This window comes from Rhinopithecus roxellana, chromosome 13, assembly GCF_007565055.1.
Source record: "Rhinopithecus roxellana isolate Shanxi Qingling chromosome 13, ASM756505v1, whole genome shotgun sequence".
Classification (NCBI taxonomy): domain Eukaryota; kingdom Metazoa; phylum Chordata; class Mammalia; order Primates; family Cercopithecidae; genus Rhinopithecus; species Rhinopithecus roxellana.
The window spans coordinates 98,039,934-98,054,515 of NC_044561.1; the positions used below are offsets into that span (position 1 = coordinate 98,039,934).

The window sequence follows — 14,582 nt, forward strand, 5'->3', positions numbered from 1 at the left end:
AAGAAGAGAAATTTTAAAAAATAGAATGGATACTTTCATCTTTAAGACAAAACAAAAACTCTGATGTGGATGTTCCAGGCATTCTGTAAATCTTATGAAAAGGTTGAGTCAAGCAGGTCTTAGGTAAACCATAAAATTACAGTATTTTATGTATTTTGTATTTGTTTCATCATAGGATATATGATTGGATGCCTGAACAACCAAATATATTCCAAGTGGAGCAATTGGAACGCCTGAAGCAAGAATTGCCAGAGCTTAAGAGCTGTTTGTGTCCCACTGTTAGCCGCTTTGTCCCCTCATCTTTGTGTGGGGAGCCTGATATCCATGTGGATGCCAACGGCATTGATAACGTGGAGAATGCTTAGTTTTTATTGCACAGAGGTCATTTTGGGGGCATGCACCGCTGTTCTGGGTATTCATTTTTCATCATTGAGCATTGTTGATCTATGCCTTTTGGGCTTCTCAGTTCAATGAAGCAATAATGAAGTATTTAACTCTTTCACTACAGTTCTTGCAAGTATGCTCTTTAAATTACTTGGCCAGGTATAATTGCCAGTCAGTCTCTTTATAGTGAGAAAATTTATTGGTTGGTAATATAAATATTTTAAACTAAATATATAAATCTATAATGTTAAGCAAATGTTCATTAAAAGCGTAGCACTTTGAAATTATATAAATAGCTCATATTTACACTTACAGCTTTTCATTTGATCAGGTCTGAAATCTTTAGCACTTAAGGAAAATGACTATGCATAATTATACCTGACCATGGAAAAAATAAGTACCTCAAATGCATGCATTTGCACTGGTGATTCCAACTGCACAAATTTTTGTGCCATCTTGTATATAGGTATTTTTTACATGGGTTGACATGCACACAACACCATTTTCATTCAGTATGAACCTTGAGGCTGCTGCCATTTTCCACTTAACCAAACCAGCCTGAAGTTAAACCTTGAAACTTGTTTCATAAATCTTTCAAAAGTTGTTTTACATCAATGTTAAAATTTCAAAATGCTGCAGGGTAATTTAATGTGTAAAATATTAGTAAAAGTATGTATTGCATACTTAGTAGAATAGATCACAACATACAAATTCAATTCAGTGCATGCTTTAGGTGTTAAGCATGAGATTGTACATGTTTACTGTTAGGTCCTTGCATCTGTGGTGCTAGGTGAGTATGAGAAGATGTCAAGGACTGGACGTATTTTGTTGCCTAAAAAAAAAAAGGCTGTTAGGTATTTTAAATAGGCTTATTTTGTGTGTCTGTAGCTACCTATTACACACTGTTGCTTTGCGGGTTTGTTTTGTATATGTGTGTGTTGTACAGTAGTTAAATTTCAATGCAGAAAAATAAATGTCCTGAATTCTCATATTAGTATTCTTTATTGTATATCATGCATGTAATTTATTTAGAAATGTCGAAGGTCTTACTAAATGTATATGCATGTGTTTCAGATTATACTAGGATTTCTTGGATTAGAAGCAGGTTGTGTTAACTGTAACTTAAAGAATGAATGTTAAATAAAATGATACAGATTTATTTTCTTCATTACAAAATGAAATTTCAAGAAGGTGTTACTTTTGTAGAATGGTTTTATAATATGACAAGAAATTTTAATATAGTGTCTACCCCAAAGGGATGGCTTATTTGCATCTACCTTTTACTGCATGTTTTTCATGAGGCAGTTTATTCATATATTGACATATTTTGGTAGGAGCTGAGAACCTAAGACTTGAAATTACACATTGTGTATTATTTTTTAAGCTAAGCAATGCAATTTTGGTCAGATCGTATTTCTGTGAAGTTAGGCTCTGAAATCCTATGGTATTGCATTTGTAACATTGATATTAATGGAAAATAGTTTAGGAAATGGAGTCTTTTGCAAGGGTTCTGTATACCTTTCCCACATTGTATGAGATTTTCCAACATTTTGGTGTGAATTGGGCACTTTTGGAAAACTCCTGAAAAAGAATTAGTTTCCTTCATCTGCAGACCTTTGTCCAATACGGTTACCATTTCTTTATAGTAACTCGATTAGTCATATGTGTTTGTTTCTAGTCCTGCTCCTTTGCTCCTCTCCTTTGCCTTCCCAATGCTGGCTCCATTTTGAAGACTCGAGGACAGAGGGGAAGCAGATCATAAAGAGAAAAAGGAGACAGAAGGAAGGAGGTCATGGGGAGTGTGGCTTCTGAGCAGTTTAATTGCTGGGGAGAGCAGACAGTCACTGTCTACAATACAGACAGAACCTTCCTGCTCACTTTCTGTCCTATCTGTTCCTGACCTTATGAACCAGTGTTAGCTGATGATTAAAACATGACAAGCAATGGCTCCTTATTTTCACAGGACTAAGTCCGGGCCTTCATATCACTAGCTGTTGCCTTTTACACCCTGCTTCAGCCACACTGTCCCTGTCATTGGCCCTGGACTTCCTCGCTGTGCCCGTGTGTCCGCTGCCTGGGAGCCCCCTCCTCCCGTAGTCACTTTCTCTCTGCCAAACTCATTTCTTCTTGTGCCCAAGATCTTTCTCCTGAGCCCTTGTGGAAACTCCAGAAAGGATGAATCCATCTTTGTGCTCCATGGCTCGTGCCTTGATCAGGCTGTGCATCACAGTAATTCTGGGTAGGCAGAGTTGATCTTTGCTCATCTGCCAGGTTGCGGGCTCTTCAAGGGCAGGGACCTTGTCATAGTCATTTTTATTTTCATAGTGCTTGGAACATGGTGGAAAATGAATGTTGGAATTATTGGAGTAATATAATTTGTATCAAATGTCTTTTTGAATTAAGAGATTTAGTTATGTTTACTAAGAATGTAAACTTTGAATTGGTTTACATTTTGACAGGATGGTTTATTGATGTGAATTTTGAAATGTAGAGGTATAATGTTAAATTATTTTATACTTTATGGAAATCAAGTGAAATGTTTGATAAAATGCCGCCATTGTCCTCTGGTATTTTCTACTCTCTGGAATTATGTACTGTAAATAATCAGATGTAAATGTGAGGCACGCCGCTCAGCCCTGTGTGGGAAGTGTGGTGGTACTTCCTGCCACCCACCCACCTCTCTGCCATTACTCCTTGTGACACTTGTCTGTCATCTCCCCTCCAAACTCCAAGCTTACAGCTACCTCAGTACTGCTTTCCTTGTCTGAAACACCTCCTTTGCCTTCCTTCAGTGTCCCGCTCAGGTGCCACCTACTCCATAAAGCTCATCTCAGCTTTTGAGCTGAATCACCATGGAAACATGCAGACAGCCTCTCAGTCTTAAGTATTTAATGTTGTAGCTGGGAAGAAACCCAGAGAGGTTCACTGATGTACTGGGTTGGGACTAGGATGTGGGTTTTGTGACTCTGAATCCCATGTTCTCAAACTACGCTGCCTTCCAAAGTCTGGCATTTGTTAGCTCATGCTTCCTTGTAGTCCAGCTTCTTATGTGCCTGTTATATTCTCCAGTAAGATTGTAAGCCCCTTAAGGGCAGGGACGTCTTTGCATCTCCAGCACTGCTATAGTGTTCTTAGTTATGAACTAGATAAATAAATGGTGGTGGCAACAATCCTAGTTTCCTAACTCAGATTGTTTCATGATAAACATACAGTTTTGTATGGCATGCTTGGCCATAATGTCTGGAGTATGTGTGCGCTCACATGTGCGTGTGTGTTTGCATGTGTTTGTATGTGTTTGTTTACACATGGAGTTCTCTGTCCTGGTTGCTTGGAGTCATGTATTTGATGGATTATGCTAAAACCAATTTTTTGCTCCATGCAGACTGAGGAGAAATACAGGGATAGTTATTCCATTTAAGTGGAAGAATCAGGTCCAGTTTTTCCCCCAGGCCTGGTTGCCTCTTCCTGGGACAGCATACCTAAATCCTGCAGTTGGTGGACTGATAGTGAAAAAGGCGCTGCCTTGGATAGGAATTGTGTGGCCTGGGGGCAGATCACCTCATTAGTCCTGGTGGACACTCTGCCCTTTCTACCTAGGCTCACTCTCTATGCCTCTGACTAAATTCTGCCTTTCACATTATTACTGGCTTGGTACTCTAAGTTGATAATGGAGTCCTGTTAATTTAGATTTGGATGCAATTGATTTATGCCTTTGCATTTTAGTTTTGGATTGTGTATTTTTGGGGTAGAAAGCAAAGTATTTGTATTAGAAATACTGCATGATTTTGGCATTCATGATTGGAAACTCATTCCAATATGATCTTAGTGGGCTTGTACAATTTGAGAAGTAGGTTTGAGGTTTTTAAAATGCAAGAGACCATATGATGAAGACTACCATATAAATGTATGTGGAGATGAGGAGGGGAGATGATGGGCTGAAACAGTTGGAGACTTCATAGAGCTCTTAAGCTCTTACAGATAGAGGTACAGGTCAAGGGAGTTGTGAAACCAGTTTGGGTCGCAGTCTGCATAAAGTCAGACGCCAGGGTCATACGTGTGGTGTGTTCAGGGGGAATGAAGGAGCCATTTGGACAATGGAGAATATATTATCAATGCCAGAGAGAAGCTTAGCATCATATAGGAGATCAAAGTTAAATGATTTTTAAGAAGTGAAATGACACGAAAGGCAAGTGTTCAAAAGTAATGAGGAAAGTAATAATAGTATAGGAATAATAAGAGGAATACTAGAGTTTATTTAGTCCTCTACTAAATTTACCTAAACATGAAAACAGAAATGTGGATAGGATGGGTGAACTTCTGAAGCTTACTTGCAAAGCCAAACTATTGAACAGGAAGAAAGCAATAAAAGCTCAGCAAAAGTTCAGTGGCATCCCACAGTTTTAAATGTATCTCTCTTATGGAAGAGACCAGACCTCTTCCATAAGTTCTAGATTCATACATCCCGCTGTTTCCCCATCTCCAGTTTAAGGTCTAATAAGCATCTCACACTTGATGTATCTCAACAAAGCACTTCCTTCTTCCTTCTACCAAACCTGCTGCCATCCCACCTCCTCCCAAGTTCTGTCTCAGTGTGTGGTACCTGGGAGTCATCCATGCGACTAGTATAGCTTTATGTTGTGTGTGATAGAGTAGTTGCTCAATTGTTTTCTTCAATTTTTAAAAATTTGTCCAAATGTTCTTAAATAACTTGATACTTTATCAAATGCCAGAAGAGTACGCTTGAGAGTCTGATCAGTGTTGGACTAATTTGCTGTATTAAGAATATAGAAGGGGCTGGGCGCAGTGGCTCACACCCATAATCCCAGCACTTTGGGAGGCAGATCAGCTGAGGTCAGGAGTTCGAGACCAGCCTGGCCAACATGGTGAAACCCCGTCTCTACTAAAAATACAAAATTAGTCGGGCGTGGTGATGGGCATCTGTAATCCCAGCTACTCAGGAGGTTGAGGCAGGAGAATCACTTGCATCTGGGAGGTGGAGGTTGCAGTGAGCTGAGATCACGCAACTGCACTCCAGCCTGGGTGGAAAAACTGAAATTTATTTGGAGAGGCAAAAGAACTAGAATAGCTAAAAACAGTTTTGAACAAGAAGCAAGTGGGAGGAATCACTCTACCTGATTTTAAAACTTATGTAACTATAGGAATCAATACTTCGGTACTGGCGGAAGGATAGATATATAGATCAGTGGCCCAGAATAGGAAAATCCACACAAGACCGTCAACTGCTTTTTGACAAACATGCAAAGGCAATTCAATGAAGGATGGTCTTTTCTTTCAAGAAATTATGCTGGAGCGGCCAGGCCTGGTGGCTCACGCCTGTAATCCTAGTACTTTGGGAGGCCAAGGTGGGTGGATCACTTGAGGTCAGGAGTTCGAGACCAGCCTGGCCAGCATAGTGAAATCCCATCTCTACTAAATACAAAAGTTAGCCGAGTGTGGTGGCATGCACCTGTAGTCCTAGCTACTCAGGAGACTGAGGCACAAGAATCGCTTGAACCTGGGAGGTGGAGGTAGTGAGCCAAGATTGTGCCACTGCACTCCAGCCTGGACGACAGAGCGAGACCCAGTCTCAAAAAAAAAAAAAAAAAAAAAGTATGCTGGAGCAATGGGACATCCAATGCCATGAGGGCAAACGGCCTAAATTTTACACCCTATACAAGAAGTAACTCAAAATGAATCATAGATTAAAATATAAAACCCCAAATCTTAGCAGATAACAGGCTGGGTTTGGTGGCTGACACTTCTAATCCCCAGAACTTTGAGATGAAGACCACCCTGAGCAACACAGCAAGATCCCATCGCTACAAAAATTTTAAAAATTAGCCGAATGTGGTGGCGTACACCTGTGGTCCCAGCTACTCTGGAGGCTGAGGCAGGAGGATTGCTTGAACCCAGGTGCTCAAGGCTGCAGTGAGCCTTGATTGTGCCACTGCACTCCAGCCTGGGTAACAGAGCAAGACCCTGTCCTCAAAAACAAGAGAAAATAACACAGGAGAATATCTTCAGGACCTAGGGCTTGGTAAAGAATTCTCAGACATGACACCAAAAGTACCATTCATAAAATTAAAAGATCAATAAACTGGACTTTGTAAAAATGTAAAACTGTTGCTCCAGGAAAGACCTGTTAAAAGGACAAAAAGGGCCAGACACAGTGGCTCACGCCTGTAATCCCAGCACTTTGGGAGGCTGAGGTGGGCAGATTGTTTGAGTCCAGGAGTTCAAGACCAGTCTGGGCAACAGGGTGAAATTTCATCTCTACAAAAAAAATACAAAAATTAGCTAGGTGTGATGGCACACGCCTGTAGTCCCAGCTACTCTGGAGGCTGAGGTGGGAGGATCATTTGAGCCCTGGAGGCTGAGGCTACAATGAGCTGAGATTGTGCCCATGCGCTCCAGTCTGGGCAACAGAGCAATACCCTGTCTCTAAACAAGACAAGTTTACAAAGTGGGATACAATATTTGCAAAACAAATGTCTGACAAAGAACTCTGAAAATTTGACATTAATAGCCAGGTGCAGTGATGCCCGTGGTTCCAACTACTGCTGAGGCTGAAGTGGGAGGATCACTTGAGCCCAGGAGTTAAGGCTGTAGTGAGCTGTGATTGTGCCACCGCACTCCAGCCTGGGTGGCAGAGCAAGACCTTGTCATAAAACAACAACAACAACAAAAGAAAATTCAGTTTAAAAATGAGCAAAAGGTAGGAGGATACATCACATTGAAGATGATATATCAATAAACACATAAGATATTCAACATCACTAGCCATTAAGGAAATGCAAATTAAAAGCATGATGTAGGCTGGGTGCGGTGGCTCACACCTGTAATCCCAGCACTTCGGGAGGCCGAGGTGGGTGGATCACTTGAGGTCAGGAGTTTGAGACTAGCCTGGTCAACATGGTGAAACCCTGTCTGTACTAAAATACAAAATTAGCTGGGTGTGGTGACACACGCCTGTAATCCCAGTTACTCGGGATGCTAAGGCAGGAGAGTCTCTTGAACCTGGGAGGCAGAGTTTGTAATGAGCCAAGATCATGCCACTGCACTCCATCCTGAGCAATAGAGTGAGACTCCATCTCAGGAAAAAAAAAGAAAACAAAACAAAAAAAACCAATGGGTAAATAGTCTCCACATTTCTAGGAACCAACTTTATAAGTGATCTTTAGAAGCACAATTTCTTGTGTCAACAAGTGTCTCTAGTTGAGACAGGAGTGAGAGTCTGTCTCCATTGACTTTCAGCAAGGTTGTTTTGAGGAAAGGGCCAAGATTTGAGGAATGAGCGTGATGAAGATGTCCCAGGCTTGATGTTAGAAGGAAGTGGCCATGTGGATAGCAGAGGCAGAGGTGCCCAGACTCCCAGTATGTTTTTGTAATTGCCTGATGGGTTCGTCCTCCCCACTACACAGACAAAATCAATTCACTGAGACCACACCATTGCAGTGAAGAGTTTAATTGATGCAAGACCTACCACCACACAGGAGATGTAGTTATTACTCAAACTGATCTCCCTGAAGGCTTTGAGTTTAGGGGTTTTCAAGGATAATTTGGTGGGCAGTGAACTAGGGAATGGGCAAGGGACCAGGGAATGCTACTGATTGGTTGGGGATGCCATCACAGGGGCATGGAAAATGGTTTGCCTCTGGGTGAGGGTGTCAGAGGACTGGTTAGTCATTAGTCATGAGTCTGGATGGAGTTAGCCAATTGTCAGAAATGCAGAAGTCTCAAAAGACCAATCTTAGGTTCTACAATAGTGATGTTGTATACAAGAGAAATTGGGGAAGTTGCAAATCTTGTGACCTCTGGAACAATGGCTGTTTATCCTTTATGCCTACATCTTAGCAGCATTCAGGCCCTTCTCATTCTCCTAACCTTGCAGACTTTCATTAGTTTTACAAAGGTGATTTAGTTTCGGGAAGGGCTATGGTAGGCTAAGGTTAAACTATAAACTAAATGTCTCCCAAAGTTAGTTTGGCTTATGCCCAGAGATGACCAAGAACAGCTTGGAGGTTAGAGGAAAGATGAAGTCAGCTATGTCAGATTTCTCTGACTGTCTAATTTTGCAAAGGCAGTTTCATGTGGAGGACTCTGCCAGAGATACAGAATTTGTGCACCTTGCCTCAGCCTCTGTTCTCTTAGGAAATATCCCAGAGATGCACATGGCACACAAATTCCCAGCTGGTTTCTTCTGGGAATTGGTAGGTGGGTCCTGGAAGATTCCCCAATGTCCATGTGTTGGACAGTCCTCCCACCTCAGCCCCACAAGTATCTGGGACTACAGGGCATGCCACCACGCCTAGCTAGGACTACAGGTGTGTGCCACCCATCTTTCCCTCTGAAAGCATTTCATGGTTGTCACCGAAGTGTGTGGAGTCTGGACTAACAACTCCACTAGCACATTGGTAGAGTCTTAGTGAGATGACTTTGGTTCAAAGAGGAGTCCCCAAAATGTTTATACCTCTTGTAACTAACTATTTTTTTTTTAAGTTTGGGAAACATTAGGAAATAAGGAAGCCAATGACTATTGATGCCAAAAATGCAGAAGCTATGACTCCTTTGCAATGACTCTCACAGTGAATCCTGTCCTGGACGAGGTCAAGTATGGGCAGAGAAGTGCTATAGCACTCTTCTATGCCCATGTATTGTTGAGTTCCCAGTTTCCCTGTGGGGCACTATTTGGGGTACAGGAATTGCTCATGATTTTACATAATGCAGAGATACCTACTAGACAGAATTTCACCAAGTCATGGCTAGGCACTGGAGGCTCAGTGGTGAGCACGTGGTTACCCCCTCATGAAGATCAACGGCTGCAGCATGCAATACATTGGAATCCTGCCTCCACCTGTGTGAATCTATCGGTTTGAGCGTCAGTCTCTCAATCTCCCTCTCTCTCTCTCTCTGAGTTAGGATCTCACTCTGTCACCCAGGCTGGACTGCAGTGGCATGATCACAGTTCACTGCAGCCTTGACGCCCAGGGCTCAAGCCATCCTCCTGCCTCAGCCTCCCAAGTAGCTGCAACTGCAGGTGCATGCCACCATGCCCAGCTAATTTTAGAAAAATTTTTGTAGTGATGGAGTTTTGCCATGTTACCCAGTCTGGTCTGGAACTCCTGGGCTCAAGTGATCCTCCTGCCTTAGCCTCCCAAAGTGCTGGGATTACTGGCATGAGCCACCATGCCTGGCCTAAGTCTCTTTTTCTGGAAAATGAAGTAATAGTCTCAAATTGGCAGAGTTATGGTGTGGGTTAGAGATCGGTATATAGCACCTAGCCTGATGCTAGATGGGTGGTTGGTCTTTAGAGGTCATCGTTGTGTCACTTAGTGGTTGGAAGTGTATGATACCGATACTTAGGAAACTCTCTTGAACCCCTGGTGATACCCTGCCATAGAGAACCCCAGGAGTAAGCATGAGGCCGTGTTGCTGCTCAAACCCCAATCACTGTTTCTGCTGGTGCCAGGTCCATACCTGGGGCCAGCACACCCCAAGAGAAAGGGGAGGTCCCCTTCTTTACCCCTAAGAACAATAGCCTTAGGCTGGGCACGGTGGCTCACACCTGTAATCCCAGCACTTTGGGAGGCTGAGGCGAGTGGATCACTTGAGGTCAGGAGTTCAAGACCAGCCTGGCCAACATGGCGAAACTCCATCTCTACTAAATATATAAAGAAAATTAGCCAGGCATGGTGGCAGGCTACCCCAGCTACTTGGAAGGCTGAGGCAGGAGAACTGCTTGAACCTGAGAGGCAGAGGTTGCAGTGAGCCAAGATCTCACCACTACACTCCAGCCTGGGCAATAAGAGTGAAGCTCCATCCCCGTCCCCGCAAAAAAAAAAAAAAAAAAAAAAAAAAAAAAACAGGAACAATAGCCTTGAATTATAATAGCCTTGAATTACTCTCATCCTTACATTACCCAGACCAGTTTCTTCCTTGAGCCAAACTAACCTATTCACTCAGCCTGATTCCCTCTATGCAGATGAAGATGTAGCTGGTGCCAAGAATGATCAGTGTTACAGTTTGATCAAACTCTTACAAACAAAAGCTCTCTCCCCTTCCATCCCTGTACCCCACTCAGGATTCTGACCACCTAGTTTCTGAGTGTCCTTCCCTGAACCACAGCCTGTCTTTGCCAAGCCAGTTATGTTCCTGCCCCAGAGCACTGAAGAGACTGCAGGGGAGTTGGGGTTTGTCTTTTTTTTTTTTTTTTTCCAGAAACCAGGTCTCACTTTGTCACCCAGACTGGAGTGCAGTGGCATAATGACGGCTCACTGCAGCCTCAACCTCCTGGACTCAAGCAGTCCTACCACCTCAAACTCATGAGTAGCTGGGACTACAGGCACATGCCACCATGCCTGGCTAGTTTTCATATTTTTTGTAGAGATGGGGTTTTGCCACATTGCCCAGGCTGGTCTCAAATTCCTAGACTCAAGCAATACACCTGCCTCAGCCTCCCAAAGTGCTAGAATTATAGGTGTGCGCCACCGTGCTCGGCCAATAAAACCAACTTTTTTTTTTTTAATGGAGTCTTGCTCTTGCTCTTGTTGCCCAGGCTGGAGTGCAATGGTGCAATCTTGGCTTACTGCAACCTCCGCCTCTAGGGTTCAAGCAGTTCTCCTGCCTCAGCCTCCCGAGTAGCTGGGATTATAGATGCATGCCACCATGCCCGGCTAATTTTTGTATTTTTTGGTAGAGACAAGGTTTCATCATGTTGGCCAGGCTGATCTCAAACTTCTGACCTCGTGATCCACCTGCCTTGGCCTCCCAAAGTGCTGGAATTACAGGTGTGAGTCACTGTGCCCGGCCAAATAAAACCAACTTCTAATGACCACAGCTCTTAGCCAGCAAAAGTGACCCAAATAAGTCCAAGGAATAGGGAGGCTGTGGAATGGCACATGAGTCACTCCGGACCAGCAGGAAAATAGATTTTCACAGGTCTAGGGTAGGGCATGAATGAGGTGAGCACTGGACCGCTTATCAGGTTGAAAGCAAGGAAGGTATCAAACACTAATGGATGAAGTCAAAGGAACCCAGAACTGACTCACCTAAAATGGGACAAGTTTTAGCACCAAAACAGATGTTTACAATAGACTGAAACATATCATAATGACCAAATTACAAAATGAAACAAAAACAAGACCCCTGCATTTGTCACCACTAGAATTTTCCAGGAAATAGGCCAGTTCTTTGACAATTGAGAAATAAAGGGACAGAATCAAGCATTTATCCCACCTTTCTATATTAGCTCCCTTGCTTCTTTCCTCTCTCTCTCCTTCCCTTCCTTCCTTTTTTTCCTTCCTTCCTTCCTTCTCCCTTCCCTTCCCCTCTTTCATCTTTCATCTTGTTTCCCTTTCTTTCCTTTCTTCAGGGGCTCACTCTGTTGACCAACCTGGAGTGCAGTGGTGCAATCATGGCTCACTGCAGCCTCGACTTCACAGGCTCAGCTGATCCTCCCACTGCAGCCTCCTGACTGACTGGGACTACAGGCATGCGCCACCAGGCCTGGCTACCTTTCGTATTTTTTTGTAGAGATGGGGTTTTGACATGTTGCCCAGGCTGATCTCGAACTCCTAGGCTCAAAGCAATCCACCCATCTTGACATCCCAAAGTCCTGGGATTACAGGCATGAGCCACTGTGCCCAGCATCAGCTGTATTTCAAAAACACCAAGTCGGTGATAAGGAAAAGTTTTCCTTTGTAGAAGAATTCTAATTAAGAGAAGCAAAAGGAATGATAGAATTTTTAAAAAATCATCTTGCAGGCATGAATGAAACAGTGAATGTAGATAATGATCATCAGGAGATGCTAGAACCACGATGTGAAAGGTTTACAGGGAACTTTATGATGAAGAGATCAGGCTCACATCACCTGAACCTACTGAGCATTACGTTAGCATCACCAGACGTAGCAAGGAGCCCTCCAGATGGGTAGCCATAGCAAAAGCACAGTATCTCTTATCAAGTCTTCTTCCCTAAAAAGCTGAATCCGAACAAGCCTTTAGACCTGACTTTCCAATGTACAGGGAATATATGGGACAGAGTACTACAGGATGCAGATGACACCATAGGGAGCAAAAACCCAAACTCAGAACACGGAACATTCTAGAAGCCAATTGATTCATCCTCTCCAAAAAAAACCAATGGCATTAAAACAAAAAGAGATGTAAGATTGCTATGGAACAAAAGAGACTTAAGAGATAATAATAACCAAATGCAATGTACGAACCTTTCTAATCCTGATTCAAATAAGCCAGTTATAAAAAGATACCCTTGAGATAATCAGATAAATAAATATGCATCCTGGCTAACAGAGTGAAACTCCATCTCTACCAAAAATACAAAAAATTAGCCGGGCATGGTGGCGTACGCCTGTAGTCCCAGTTACTTGGGAGGCTGAGGCAGGAGTATTGCTTGAACCCGGGAGGCTGAAGCAGGAGAATCACTTGAACCTGGGAGGCAGAGGTTGCAGTTAGCCAAGATCACACCATGGCACTCCAGCCTGAGCAACACAGTGAGACTCCGTCTCAAATATATATATATATGTGTGTGTGTGTGTGTGTGTGTGTGTGTGTGTGTGTGCGCGCGCGCGCAGAGAGAGATATATGTAGGCAGATATATATATATATAGGCAGATAGGTGATATCAAAGGGATTGTTGTTAGCTTTGTTGAGTGTCAGCTTTATTGAGTGTTTTGTGGCATGTGTTTTTCTTTTTAAAATTTTCTTAGTCAGAGAAGCATGCTAAAGTATTTACGAGAGAAATGATAGTATCTTGGATTTAAAAAAAATGTTTTGTCTTTTATTTGTTTCCATCCCATTTAACAGAAGTTCAAATATCTTGGATTTGCTTTAAAACAATCCGGTACAAATACAAGAGGACAGATAAAACGATTCTGGCAACTTGTTGGTAATTGTTATCATTGTAGCTGAGTGATGAGTATATATTCTGCCTACCTTTGTATGTGTTTGAAATTTTCCATAACAAAAAGATAAAAGAGAAAGCCAAAAAAAAAAAAAAAAAAAAAAAAAAAGAGGTAGGGGAGCGCCAGGGCACTGGTTCTGAATCTGCTCCTAACCAGTTTTGAGCTTGAGCAAGTTAGTTCAATTCTCTGGGTTTCAATGTCCTTATCAGTAAAATCAGTAATGCAATGATGGCCATCTAATACCTGACTTCTGTGGTTCTTTATTCTCTTTGACTTGGGAACCATTTTTATTTAATTATATTAATTTTTTTAACATTAAAAAAAAGATAGGGACGGGGTCTCCCTGTGTTGCTCAGGCTTATCTTGAACTGCTACCCTCAACCAATCTTCCCGTCTAGGCCTCCCAATGTGCTGAGCGTGAGCCACCATGCCGGCTGGGAGCCATTTTTAAATGCCTTCTCTGTGACATCCAGGAGGGGAAAGCAACCATGGTGTGGGTTGTATCAGGAGGTGTGGGCTTCCTGAGGGAAGTGGAATGCAGAACCACTCCAGGGTTAAAAGGTAATAATGAAGAGTTTATTTGCATTTTCTTAGCTAAACAAGGAACTACAAAGGGGAAGAAGGATTCATCTGACGCAATTTCTCCCCACCCCCTTTTTATTTTTTCAGTGTATGTTGTTGGGTAATTTCTGTACAGGGTTCTCTATGCTGTGGGTCTAGATGGGAGAATTGCTTGCTCACCCATTGGCCTAATGCAGAGGGAACAGCTTTCCTCAGCTGCGGGGGTGTAACTGTTTCAGCTCAAGAGACTCTTACCCAACATTTTGTTCATTGTAAACAAAATTCTAGGTATGTGGGGAAATGTCTGCAATGAGGCAAGAGCATCTTGTGAGCAGAGGGTAGAAAGCTCTTGGTGAGCATCTATAGGATTTCTACATTATGAAATGTAGAAACCCCAGTCTGGCTTCTGAATTCTTACACTCTGTCAGCTAGTATTTGTCTAGGACATATGCACTGACTATAATATTAGATTGAGCCAAATGTCTATAGGAATACACATCTGCAAAAAAATGCACCCTTAAGAATGAATTGGGAGTTAGTTATACCATTGTTATTCAGCAAGCAACAGGGAGATGACTGTGGATTGATATATAATTCTTTTAAATTCGGAAGTCAAGTTGCATAGCTTTAAATACCATCTATGTGGTATAGACCCTCAGATTTATACCTGCAGCCTCATCTCTCCCGTTAGCTGCAGACCCCTATTAGACAACT

General features: G+C 42.6%; 1 protein-coding gene across 2 annotated transcripts in view; it reads left to right on the plus strand.

Annotated features, from left to right (window-relative positions):
* Nucleotides 1-3,554, plus strand: part of GPCPD1 (glycerophosphocholine phosphodiesterase 1) — a 65,175-nt gene extending 61,621 nt beyond the window's left edge. For both annotated transcript variants that reach the window (XM_030914274.1, XM_010378924.2), the window contains one exon: nt 176-3,554. In XM_030914274.1, the coding sequence (XP_030770134.1) occupies nt 176-365 (190 nt within the window). In that variant the 3' untranslated portion in view covers nt 366-3,554. The remainder of the gene's footprint in view (nt 1-175) is intronic.
* Nucleotides 3,555-14,582: the final 11,028 nt, after the last annotated feature.